Source organism: Desmodus rotundus, chromosome 4 (assembly GCF_022682495.2).
Source record: "Desmodus rotundus isolate HL8 chromosome 4, HLdesRot8A.1, whole genome shotgun sequence".
NCBI classification, from domain to species: domain Eukaryota; kingdom Metazoa; phylum Chordata; class Mammalia; order Chiroptera; family Phyllostomidae; genus Desmodus; species Desmodus rotundus.
This window is the reverse complement of record NC_071390.1, coordinates 11,520,982-11,534,561: the sequence shown is the minus strand read 5'-3', so window position 1 is coordinate 11,534,561 and position 13,580 is coordinate 11,520,982. Positions and strand designations below refer to the sequence as shown.

Here is a 13,580-nt window from a genome sequence, read left to right as displayed (position 1 = left end):
TTGAAGAAAAAGAAAGAAAGGAAGGAAGGAAGGAAGGGAGGAAGGGAAGGAAGGAAGGAAGGAAGGGTGGAAGGAAGGAAGAAAAGAAAGAAAGAAAAGAAGGAAAAGAAAGAAAAGAAAGAAAAAAGAGAAAGAAAGAAAGAAAGAAAAAGAAAAGAAAGAAAGAGGGTGGGAGGGAGGGAGGAAGGAAGGAAGAAGAAAGTCTCTTTAAACCTTGATTTCTGGCCCTATTATTTTGTTGTTGTTAAATACTATTACTAATAATAACAATAATGCTAATACAAATGGCTGTGTATTGCTTACTATAGACTAGGGACTGTTAACGTGTTTTACGTATGTTAATAAAGTCCCACACAACCTCCTGTTGCTCTCCCCAATTCTAGAGCTGAGGAAACTAAAGCACATAGTGGTTAAATAACTTGCCACAGTGAGCGGCAGAGCTGGGATTTCAGCCTGGGCGCCCCAGCTCCGCGGAGTGTCTCTTACACGCTGCACCGCCTTTTGTGCCTTTTCTCCGTTCAACAGCAAATACGTATTTTCATCACTGGTTGTGCAAAACTTACTCCACCCTCATCTTATCAAGAACTTAATGGTCCTTTTAATAAAATGCCAATACTAGCAAAGACAAACACAAATTTCTCCAGGATATGCACATTTTCATCATTTGGATCAACCCACCCTAAATTTCACCAGCCCGAATTGCGTTTCTCCAAGGCTTGACTAATACATACTGTTGCATAATATTTTAAGAAGCCTCCATCCTAGTGCTTACGTTGTAGCTCCATTTACTTGTCCTGTGCATTTCCTAGAATCCCTTCTGATTCTTTCCCTCGCTAATGTTTTCCAGTGTCATGTGATGCACTGAATAGAAAATGCTATACTGAATTCATTTCATCTAGGTATAACAGGTAAAAAATTATTAACTGACCCTTCTTGCTATTTGTCCTTTTGGGCTTCCTATTTTAAAGCTGAATAATTAATAATAATATATTTTATAATTTGCAAAGCCATTTCACCAGCATTAGCTGATTTGTTCTAATTTTTAGCATTTATATCCACGGTGCACTTTGCCTTAATACTGTGCTTTTCCTTACCGTTTTCCCAAATCTGCCCTTAAAAGACGAATCCAGGTTATCATATACATATATGGCCACGCTTCCCTACAAAATCCTCATGTGACTTCCACTGGCAACACAACTGTGAGACTAGTTGAAATTTAAAAACGTAAGAATGAGCGTGTCTGAGGCGCCTTGAGGCCAGGAGAGGGCGGTGGCTGAGCTCCCAGCACCGGGCCTCGGCCTCCGAGCGCCAGTCCGGCCCCCACCACGCCTGCCACCCTCCGCGGGGCAGGCCTGACCCGGACCTCCCCGGGCCACAACGGCGCCCCCTGCAGGCGGCGGCGGGCAGAGCAGGCGGAAGGAGCCCTTGCCGGCTGCCACCGTGTCCCAGCCGAGCCGCTGCTGCCGCCGGAGCTTCGCGGGCCCGAGTCGGCGCGGAACGCCCTCCCCGCCGCCCGCCACGTCCCAGCGCCCGCCGGAGCCGCCGAGCCGCCCGCGCCCACTACCTGCAGCGGTGGGCCCGGCCTGCCTCGGCCTTCCGCTCGGCCAGCGCCCCGCACCGGCCTTCACTCTGGAGCGGCCCCGGCAGCCGCAGCAGGGGCGGCGGCGACGGATCGAGGAGCTGTCTAGGTCGTCCCGGGAGAGGCTGCTGCAGTCCCGGGACAGGATGTTCTCCAAGTTCACCTCCATCCTGCAGCACGCCGTGGAGGCGGTAAGGCCGCGGGCGCACGGCAAGCCGGCCATGGCCGCGGCCTACGCGCCCTGCCGCTGCGGCCGGGCTCCCGCAGGGGCGAGGCCTGGGGCGGGTGCTGCGGGGTCGGCCGGGCGCCGGAGCCTCGGGCTGGGCTCGGAGCAGGGCCCCTCCTCTGGCTCCTGCCTGGGGCCGGCGGGGCCGAGTCCGCTCTTCGGGAGGGTGGGCGGGGGTGCCCCGGGACGACCGGTCCTGCCGGCGGGGTCGGGGGTCTCCTGATTCCCCCGATGGGGACAGGGCAGCCGGGGAGCACCTGGCGGAGCCACGGGAAGCGCCCCCGGTTCCGTGACCGTCAACCTTCCCCGGCAAAAAGTGGTCAGCCTTGAGTAAGACAAAAGACAGGGCCCAGCACTGCTCAGTTTTGTTTTGTTTTGTTTTGGGGGGTAGGCGAGTCGCGTACCTTGGGGCGACTCTGGCGGGGACGCAGCCCACGCGACCCCGGGCCTAATCTCGGCAGCTTCTGCTGTCGCAGGCCTGGGGCTGGACCTGATCGGCTGATGTGACATGGGAGTGTGCAGGGTCCCAGCGTGTAGCGTTTAGGCAGCCCGGGCCCTCACGAGGCACCCGGCCATCTGTTTCCTGCCTCCTCTTCCTGGACCTTCTGGGTTGATCCTGCCATTGTCCCCTCCTTTGAGGATTCGAGACCCCGTCCTGGACACACATCGTTCAAATGTCCGAACAGACTAACCCAAGAGAAGGAACTAAACTGTTTGAGTAATAAGAGGTCTAGCAGCTTGACTTGAGCTGCTTTACTCTGGGAGCCTGGCCCAAACTGAGAAGTGCATCCTGTGAAGCAGCTAGGACTTGGCTGAATTTTAAAATGTGATTTTCTGTTCTGTGTGAGGGTTGTGTGATATAGCACATTAAAATCCACACAGCTTAAAAAAACAAACAATGACAGTAGAACAGGTTTTATTACCAGATAATAAAAATAACATGAATTTTTTAAATTCCGTAATGAAAACAAACTTTCGTAGATTTATTTTAACTGACAGGTGGGAAATGTTTTTAAATCGTTGTAGATTTACTACAAGCTCTCGGGAAAGCATGTGTATCAACACAAGAAAGAAAGTGTTCATGAATGAAGGGCAGTATTACAGGAGGGAGGTGACAGGTTTAGACTCCAAAACAACCGTCATTTGTCCTTTCTTGCTTTTTACACAACTTGCAGCATCTTTTTGTTAAAAGAACTAACATTTGTAAAAACAGTGATGTTTACATTTTACATTATTCCTTAACCTAAAACACCAGCAATCATTTAATGTTAAACATTGACCACAGCTTCATATTGAGATAGTAGGAAGTAAAAATTTACTACATTATTTATATCCTTTCCCTATTAGGCTCATATTTATAGAGCTAACTACTTTGAAAAAGGTGGCTCGTTTTTGTCCCTGAGGCCTGTGTTTTCTATCCTCATTATCTTTTTATAATTGTGTTAGCACCTGCCAAATTATCCATGTAAATTGTCTGACTCTGGCTCTGCAACATCCGGGTTCTCTACTTTGCTGAGGCGAGGGAGAGAGTTAGCATGGGTTATATTCACTTGGTCCTCAGAACTAACACATTGGATTTAGAAACATGTTGTTTTAATTGGCTTAGGATTGATGTTTTCAGCTGCGATACTTCCCAATTCCCAATAAGAGGTTAAAGCTCATGAAAAAATGTTGGCACACTGTTGTTTTTTTTTTTTTTTTCTTTTAACCATGGCTCTGGGGAATGAACCAATACCCAATGATAAATAAGCCATCTTTGTGGTACTTGAGAGGTATTTTTTCCTAACCCAAGATTGGTTTCCATTTATTCATTTCTGTTTATTTGTTCAACATTTTTTTCGTAAACTCACCATTCCACAGTTCTTTTCATTAGCTTTTCTTTGTGCTCCTTTTGGTTTGCATGCTCAGTTAGTAATTTCCGATACAGTATTACAGTTAACATAATTATCAGGATTATACATGACCTTTTTCAGTGGTGCCACTTATGACTCTAATGTTTTCCCACTTCGATATTACTACATTTAGGTTTCTTTATTCAATTGGATCAGCCCTCAAGTGGCCTTTTAGGGTTGACCAGATACATATTCACTTAAATGAAGTTTAAAGGTACAGTTTTCCTTATTGTTTAATTAATGGTTTCGCCTCACTTCCCATTAACTACTTACAAGAAAGAAAAAGAAACTAAGATAGTTTCAAAGATTAGTATTTGCAAATGTGTTATTAAGCTTATAGGCTGCGTTTTTGAATTTAAGAGAGAAATTCACACCTTGATCAAAAGCAAATATTGTAATTCTTGCCTTTCTTTTCAGAAATGACAGTCTTCCTTCAGCATAGAAATGATTGGCCAGTAAGCATTATGAAATGAGTCTGTTTTGGTAGTTGCCACATATCACAAATCTGAAATCAGGCCTCTCTTGTTCAGAGATTGGACTGGATCACTTTGGAACAAATTCTCCAAAGCGTAAATAAAATACCTCCCAATCAGTACAATTCAGTATTTGTTGAGGGCCTGGTCTGCGCTAGGTAGTCTGCCAGGGACTGGTGCCTTTTAAATTCCAGCCAGTTCCATCCTTTGCGGGCAGACTCATTCCAAGAGCATGAAGGACAGTGCCAGGGCCGTCATCTTTCAGAATGTGAAATGATCGTTGAGTTAATGATGCTCTTGGGGGGCCAGCAGTTCTTTTAAAAACTACTCTGCCCAGGGAGTGAAAACCTCAAATCAAACATATGTCATGTTTTCTTAAGGGTATTCTTTTCCAGCAAGTGATTGCTAACCTCAGGCCTTTGGACCTGCAGCACATGTTTCATGAGCCAGCCGTGAAGGCGTGGCACCCTTAGAGAAACGAGATGTGCCTGCGTCCTTGCCCACAAAGTTTACGGTCTAATTTGGGAGACAGAACAAATAAATACACGAGTTAAAGGAGAACAGTACACAAGAGTGCGGCTTAGCCCTTCCAGCCAGACAGAAAAGGGTTCCAGTCCCTATCGCAGAATTGTTTTGAAAATTTAAATGAGGGCATGCACCTGAAGCGCTCAAGTAAATGTTAACCATTGTCATTATTTGGAGGGCTGCTCAGCTGGTGAGCCCTGAAGGAGGAATGGAGCGGGCACTGAGGGTTGGAGTAGCAGGGAAAGGCTCTTGGAGGAAGTGAGACTTGAGCTGGACTTGGGAGGCAGAGGAGAGAGGAAGGAAAGTTGATTAGAAAAGTTGGGGCGAGGAAGAAGCATTTTAAAAGATCCGGGCATGGAATGTTCGTGATGCATGTGAGACAGCAAGCAGATGGGGCTCCGAGAACACTAGTTCTTCCGTGGAGTAGTGTTGCTTTGTGTGGTAGGCATTTTGGAGAACGCCCGTCCAAGTTCATAGTCACAAGCAGTGTTTCCTTAGGCAAGTCAGTTATCTGGCTTTGGGTCTGCATAGGAGTTCGTCCAGGAAAAGTAGGAGTTTATCGTGAGAATTTAAGACCGCACAGTAAGTGTGGACTTTGTAGCACACCTCCTGACCCATAACTACTTATTAAATGGTGGAAACTGCTATGTCATTTGCCTGTTCACTCAATAAATGTTATCACATGGTTCCTGTACGCCATCACCACGTTGGAAACTGGATTCAGAGATGAAAACCATGGCACAGCCCCAGCACTTGTGGAGCAGATGGCTAATTCAGCAGATCCAAACAAGGGGTGAGGGCTGGGGGAGAGGGAGCAGACTGGTGGAGGGTGCCGCCCTCCACCATTAGCCCTCCACTTTTCCGCCCTCCACTTTTCCACGTGTGGAAAAGACCGTCCTAGGCCGGAAGACTGGCGAGGCCTCCCGGAGAAAGCCGCTGCCAAGTCAGGCATTTATTGCCAGTTTTTGGCTGAGATAGTGATTGCATGTATTTTCAAAAATTCAATCTCTGTATTGGAAAAGTTAACTCAAATTAGTATCCCTTCATACTCATTCACACATCTCTGCCCTCTTTTTAACCCAGAGCATACATGTTTTTATGCAAAGATAAAGCAGGTGAATTTGCATATTAGAATGAGTAATGAAAGAGGCAAGTTTATAAAGAAGTTTTCCATAAATAAGGAAATTCATGTTTCAACAAGACTGTTACTAACCTAAGTTATGAGTAATTTAGAACTGTTTCACCGGCTACTTAAATAGGCTTTTTTCTCTAAATCAAACTCCTGGGAGAGAGGTATTCATAAGTAAGCAACAACATCCTCCTTTGAATTTGACTGTAATAACTAAGGTCCTGACCCGAATCCCGTAAGTCCTCTGATTGAGTGACTTGCCCTGCAAATGGGGTTAAGTCCCACGGGTAAGGTAATTTGGAACGAGGATGCTATGATCTTATATACTCAATATTCCCTCGGAAAAAGTCAACAAATCACAGCACATATATTTTTTTTAAACACCAAATTTCATCTGGGTTTGTCCCAATTGTTAATACATTTAACTACACATAAAGCTGGTGTGTGTGCGTGTGTGTGTGTCTAAATAAACAGGTCTCAAAAACGAGAAATTTTATGTTCAGAAGAAGATTCTAAAAACAAGCTGCTGATTAAAACAGTTATTTTTTAATATAAAATTTTCAGGAAGATTATTTTCCCAAATTAACACTTCCATTTTTATTTTTCTTTCTAGTTTTTTCCTCAGTGTCCCACAAGTAATTTCTCTCCCCATGTTCTTGAAGTATAGTGATCCCAAAGGTTTTAACTCCTTCATTAAAGATGTTAAAGTGTTTTTTAAAAATTTCATAACATTCTACTTGAAAATGAGATGAATATTTACGTTCTCTAAATCCAGTATTATTCAGAGTGGAATGAATAGGCAAGTATAGAAGCTGATGATTGTTGAAAAACTTTCAGGTCCTTTTTCTCCCTAAATCTATTTTATCTTCTGGACTGAAACCAGTATCTATAATTTGCCCAGCAGTTTGGAAGTTGTTTGCACAGGTTTGGAACTTTGAGTTCTCTGCTCGGGACACCAGAGAGTCAAAAGGGAACAAGTAGGAAGGAGCGCCAGAGGAGTAACACGACCTCTCAGGTCACCTGTGTAGATAGGGTGCACGGAATGGGAAGATTCCTCTGCCAGAGTCCAGGTTTCCAGAATAGAAACCTGTCTGTTTTTAAGTAAGTTGGGTCAGCTCTGTACCTCCCTCACCAAGATTTACTGGTGATACTAGGGTACCTCCCTCCTCGCCCTCTCCCTCCCCCTCCCCCTCTCCCGGCAAAAGAAAATGTTGTCGAAGGTGCACCATCCTTTTCTGTCCATTTAACACACATTTGAAATACTTGGAGGTTTGCTGAAGGGATATAATTTTGGTCTTAAAACTTCTGAAGTAAATTTCAAAGCTAAAATGTAAAACATTTTTTACTTTGTGGACTTGAAATTGGTAGTGTCTTGCTCACACGGTTATTTTGCTGAAAATATGCTCTGCCTAATCTAGGCTTTAAAAAGAGAGGCCACGTGTCTGTCCCTGAAAGCAGGGCCGGTTTTCATCTGATCACGGACGGGGTTGACCTCGGTGTGTGTTGTGGCCGTGATGACGTGTAGCTGATTACCCAGCAGCTTTTCACTGTTCTGCATGTCAAAGTCCTCGGTACAAAGATCCCTGCTTATTGATCATTTCATTTTACTGATACTTTCGTAATAGAGTATCGTGTGTTTTCCTTTACCACCGTTTGAAGCCATGCGGGGTTACTAGTTCCAGGGGAAGGGAACAAAACAACCCTGTCATTGAATAATAATGTTGATGAATGTGTTTTTCCACTTTCTTAATAAACCATTTTTACTCTCTTGGATTTGCCTCATTTTGTTTCTCTTTGATACCTGCCATGAGAGCAAATGAAAGCTCACCCATTATCTTTACGATCAGTAGACAAACCAGAGTTGTACTTTCGGGGAGACTTTAATGCCGTTTTCTTACTCGTGGTCTTTTTGTGTGTGTTTGTGCAGCTAGCACCTTCTCTCCCTTTACAAGAGGATTTCGTGTATCACTGGAAGGCCATTACCCATTACTACATAGAGACCTCGGGTAAGAAGCAACGCTAATGGTAATTAAACAGAAAATTTGTGACATACCAAAACGTATTTCAGATTATTAGTTTTCAGAGTTGTTTTATATTTAAATGTATGAACAATGTACTTTCAATTCCTCTTTTAGATTCATTAAAAATATATGCCTCTTGGGCACCTACTGTGTGTAGGCATTGTAGGGCACTGGGGGACAGAACCAACAAACAGACAAGATCGTAACAGAGCTAATGTATTGATCGGAGGGCAGCAAACAATAAGAGACAAATGCATACAGTGTGTCCGAGGAGAAGTGTTAAACAGAAAATGAAGCAGGCTAAGCAGACAGAACTGGTTGCTGGGTCAGGCAGGCGGCTGTTTTAGGATAGAGAAACCCTCATTGCCCCAGGGGACATCTGTGCTGAAGTCTGAGGGAGAGAGGAAGCCAGTCTGGGGGTGGGGAAAGGTTCCAGGAAGAGGCCCCAGTGCACAGGCCAGGAGGCTGGAACAGAAAGGTGCTCAGCAGAGCCCTGGAACTATGAGGAAGGCAGTGTGACCAGGGTGAAAGCGAAGGAGGAGAAGGGTGGTGGGCAATGGCAGCGCGCAGGCGAAGGGTGTAGTCTCACACGGGACTTTGCAAGCCCTGGAAAGGGCTTTGGCTTATACTCTAAGGTGGGAGGCCGTGAGAGGGCTTTGAGCAGAGGTGTAGCAGAATCTGTTTCACAGGGGCCACTTTGGCATCTGTCAAGGTGGAGCTGGTAGGAGAGGTCGGGGACTACTGCGATGGTTTGAGAGGTGGTGGTGGCGTGGGCCAGGGTGGAGGTGGTAACAAGTGGTTGTGTTCCGGGTACACTCAGAAGGAAGTTTTGTTGATGGATTGGGTATTGGGAATGAGAGAAGAGTCGAGGATAAGTCCGAAGGTTTGGCTTAGGCAGCTGAACTGGAAAAATAGAAAGGTCGCTTACTGAGAGTGAGGAGACTGCAGGAGGAGCAGGCTGGAAAGAGAATTTTCCACACAATTAAGTTTGAGATGCTCATTATCTGTCCAGTGGGATGTGTCAAGTAGACGATTGGAAATGGGCTTCTGGAAGTCAGGGTAGGCGTCCAGACTAGAGATACCGAGAGTCATGGGACTAGATAAGATTGTCTGGGGGATGAGGGAGATGGAAGAGAGAGGGTGTCCAGCAACTGAGCCCCAGGGCCCAGTGCTCAGGGTTAGGGTGATGAGAACACCATCCCACAGGACACCGAGACAGCCTGGGTTCCCAGAGTTCAGTAGGTTGCTCTCTCGGGGAGTGTTGGTGTAAAGGGGGGCTGAGAAATGGGGCCGCAGTCGGAGGGAGAGGTGGCATCAGAAGAGGGTTATTTTTTTAAAGGTGGAAGATTTGCAATTTATAATGTGATGGGAATGATCTAGTTGGGGGGGAAGGGGGTACAAGAGTCAGATGGGATCATTTCTGAGCCATATCCCTAAGTGGGCGAGGGGGGATGGGATCTAGTGCCCAAGCAGGGGCTTAGCCTTAAATAGGCTTGTGGACAGTTTCTCAGTAAAAACAAGGTAGAAAACAGAACATCTGGGTATAAATGCAGGAAGTGGGTAGATGTGGTATTGGGGGTCTTCGGAATTCATCTTCTGGTTGTTTCTGTTTTTCTCAGTGAATAGGAAGGATGGAGAGTGCATATGGGGCAACAAGAATAAATTAGGTCAAGGGTTGGCAAACCTTTTCTGTAAAGGGCCAGATGTAGGCCATGTGGTCTCTGTTGGCAACTACTCTGTTCTGTTGTGCTGCACGCTAGCCATCGGCAATATGTAAAGGAGTGAGCATACCTTTGTTCCGGTTCAGCTTTATGGAGGTAGACAGCGAGGCTGGGTTTGTCCTGGGGTCAAGTTTGGCAGCCTCTGCAGTAGGGAAAGTCGGCAGCATCGCTCCCTAGCGCTGTGGGGCTCCCTTGAGGATTGTGTAGGTGAACACCCACTGGTGGGTGTGCAGAGTGGACACATGTCACTTACCTGGAAGGAGGCATGAACAAAAAAATGACAGTGGTTGGTTTGGCAAGCTGATAGAGGCACAGGTGATTGGTCTGAAAAGAAAAAAGCCTTTATATTTGTGCAATGAATAAAAATCCATATATATACATATATATATGTCTTTCAGTGTAATGTCTAGCTTTCTTTGGATGTTAGACAGCAGATGTACAGAAAAGGTTTTTGAGAGGAGCTGCCTTTTCTAATGACTTTTTTAAGCCCTTGTGAGATTTTTGTCCCTCAATGGCTTTAAGGAAGTGCTTTAAAGAAAGGCGTTATGTTCTTGCTTAAAATGATTTTTTGCAATCTGGTAGCAGAAACAAGTGTGTACACTACGATAAAGTAGGGGACAAATAAGTTTATGACAGGCTCAGAAAGAGGACACAGGAGGGAGAAATAGGAGGAGGCAGAGTTTGAGCTGGGTTTTAAAGGATGGGTGGGAGGCGGCGAGGTGGCGAAGGAGGAAATAGCACGTGCAAAGCACGGAGATCTAAACACAGCTTAGGAGCTAGGACTTTAATTCTGTTAAGTATGGAAAATAATACAGTAATTAATAAATGATAATAGAATAAACTGTTTCACATACAACTGTAAACCTAATGCAGTTTAAAATATGCAGTTTAATGTTTCAGAAAATACTTAATAAAACATTTAGTTTAAATATGCAGTTTAAAGATGTTGGAGTGTTTGATGCACTTTTTTTTATTGTTTAGATGACAAAGCCCCAGTGACAGATACAAATATTCCATCTCATCTGGAACAGATGCTAGATATATTGGTACAAGAAGAAAAAGAACGAGAATTTGGGGAGACGGGGCCATGCATGGAATACTTGCTTCATCACAAGATCTTGGAAACGTTATATACCTTAGGGAAAGCTGATGTAAGTTTCTAATCCACATCCTGTTCCTGGGCACATAATGCATGCATTCATGTCTTAGAGAGAAAGAAGCCGCCGAGCACTGAACTTAATTACAGAGGTATGTGTTAAGCACGGCAGGATTTCAGTCGGCGCTGTGGAAAAAAGAATATTGTGCAGCCTATGTGAACATACTTTCCACGGAGAGAGCAAAACTCCCAAATACTCTAGACAGCAACCTAGGCTGCTTAGACTTACAGTGGAGATGTTTAGGACAGTAATCCATGTGCTCAGAATCTAAGGAAATGAGAAGGAACCCCCATGGAACTGGGTTACAAAAATGGGAGTTGTTTTTCATAATCCTGAAGGAGAGAGTTGCTGATTATTCTGACATTAACTGTACTAGTAAGTGGAGACCATTCAAGTTCGTAGGCCTACTGGATCTTGAGGAATCATTGCAAAGCTGCTATTATATAAATGATATTCTGTGTCACAAAACTTCCACGTTTCTTAGGAAGACAGGTTTCAAACCAGGCTCTGCTGTGAGGGCAGGGGAAGAACCTGGGGTCCGGTTAGGAGGCCTGGCTTTGTCACTTCCCTACCGTGCCCTGCAGCAAGTCTCGTTGGTTCATCTTCCTCTTTTTAAAAACCAGGAGGTGACCACCAAGTACCCTCCTCAACTCCAAAACTCTGCGGTTCTGTTCGGTGAGTTCTGTCACATGTGAAACTCAAACTGGGAGGAAAAACACAGCGATAGATTATGTTTAACCACCCAATAGAGTTCCAAATAATAATTCAAAGACAATTTCCTTCTAACTAATCTATAACACCAATTCATTTTTAAGTTGAATTCGTTCAATTTTACGTTTTCTAGGCAACACATCTCCCTAATACCTTCTTTTCCCTTAATACCTTGATGTTCCCCCTCACCCTCTTTTCTCCTGTCCTTCGAAGAGTGGGATTGCATATAACACTAAGTTGAGTATTAACTGATGTTTGGGCAAGTATTAGTAATTGTACTACTAGTAAATCTACTTTGATATGGGCGATTGTTTCTATTAGTGTTTTAGCTCAATAATGTAAGGTATTTGCTATCTTAGAAATTACTGTGCTTAGGATTATGGTTTGTACTATTTTCATATAGCGTGTCTATGATGCTGCTTCGGAAATGCTGCTCATTTTGTGACTATTTTCATTCTGAGGCAGTTTAAATAGGTTAATTATAGAATATATAACATTAATTCATACTCTCTCAATTCACAGTGCGAGTAGTCATCAGGTTTACCTACTTGTAAGCAAATATTTGAAACAAGTGGCATGTTATACAAACTTCTTTATTACATATTAATTGCCTATAATCATAATGTAAATAATTTTGCAACTAATTTAAAACAACATTGTTGGGCTACATCATAGATGTTTATACCATAGGAATCCTTGAATTCACATATACGTGTTAGATGACAAAGCCCCAGTGACAGATACAAATATTCCATCTCATCTGGAACACATGTTAGATATATTGGTAGAAGAAGAAAAAGAACGAGAATTTGGGGAGACGGGGCTAGACTTTATTTACTCCTGCATTTATGTGCGGGAAAGTTTATGGTTACCTGTCGTTTGTGTGAGTAACAAGATTCTGGCTTGGCTTTGCCACAGAGTTAACTGTAATAGTTTCATGTTACCTGAGCATTTACAATGTAAGCAGGTCGGCATTGCCTGAACCAAACTCCGATCTGGACAGCGTGTTCTCACCATATGGTCCCATATGCCACATTATAGACCCAGATGTCATTTTATTCCTAGAACACCCATCATTAATAATTGACTGAGAATTTTATCCTGGCTAATTGCATTGACTTTGAGGGTGGAATATAGTCACATCCATTGTCTGTCCCGTATTTCAGGCTCTTGAGTAAGTGTGTTTGTATTGTCTGCTCTCTCCTTGTCCGCCCTCCTCCCTTCCCATGCCCAGTGTCCCCCGGGAATGAAACAGCAGGTGCTGGGATTCTACACCAAACTCCTGGGAAGGGTCAGGCAGCCGCTGCTCCCGCACATCAACGTGCACAGGCCCGTGCAGGTACGGGGCTCCCTCCCGCCAATGTATTGGTTTGATTTCCTCTGGTACAGATATTACTGTGTATAATCTTTCTAAGAGTAAAAATAATACAGGAAGCTACTCTAAAAATAACGTGCAAACTGGAAAATATTTGAGCTGACATTGTATTAAATGTACTTCATGTCTTTATATTTCTTTTAAAATTTTATACATTAATTTTCCCTTCAACTTATCTCCATAACAACTCAAGGAGAGTTTTTTTAATATACCTCATTACTTTCTTTAGGGTAATATATTTGAAAAATGTACTACTAGTAAACTTACTTTGATAGTGGTGATTGTAAATAGTGTTGTAGCTGAATAATGCAAGCTATTTGTATTATTTTGAAAATTTTAAATATCCTTAAGGTAAATAGATGGCTATTTACATACTTGTAAAAAATAACCTAAATTAAAACATTTTTGGAAAATTTTTTTGGCAGAAATTAATTCGACTGTGTGGTGAAGTCCTTGCGACACCAACGGAAAATGAAGAAATTCAGTTTCTCTGTATTGTGTGTGCAAAACTGAAAGAAGATCCCTATTTGGTTAATTTCTTTCTGGAGGTATGGTATAGTTATCAGTCTTCCAAGTGTGCTTATGTTAAGCTGTTAAGAGAATGAACTATTTGTATACTTTCAGTGTCAGTTATTACAGTTTCCCTGGTATTAGAGTTTTTGTATGCACATCACTTTCTCCTGCTGGCCGGTAAGCTCCTTGAGGACAGGGACGCAGTTCTATTCATCTCTGGGTCCCTGTGGACTTTCTAGTACTGAGCACAGTGCATGA

General features: G+C 43.8%; 1 protein-coding gene across 1 annotated transcript in view; it reads left to right on the top strand.

Moving 5' to 3' along the window:
- The first annotated feature begins 1,384 nt into the window (after positions 1–1,384).
- Positions 1,385–13,580, top strand: part of FHIP2A (FHF complex subunit HOOK interacting protein 2A) — a 29,681-nt gene continuing 17,485 nt past the window's right edge. Inside the window, exons 1-5 of the mRNA XM_053922546.1 lie at positions 1,385–1,770; positions 7,752–7,830; positions 10,548–10,717; positions 12,669–12,773; positions 13,235–13,357. Of these exons, the coding sequence (XP_053778521.1) occupies positions 1,726–1,770; positions 7,752–7,830; positions 10,548–10,717; positions 12,669–12,773; positions 13,235–13,357 (522 nt within the window). The 5' untranslated portion in view covers positions 1,385–1,725. The remainder of the gene's footprint in view (positions 1,771–7,751; positions 7,831–10,547; positions 10,718–12,668; positions 12,774–13,234; positions 13,358–13,580) is intronic.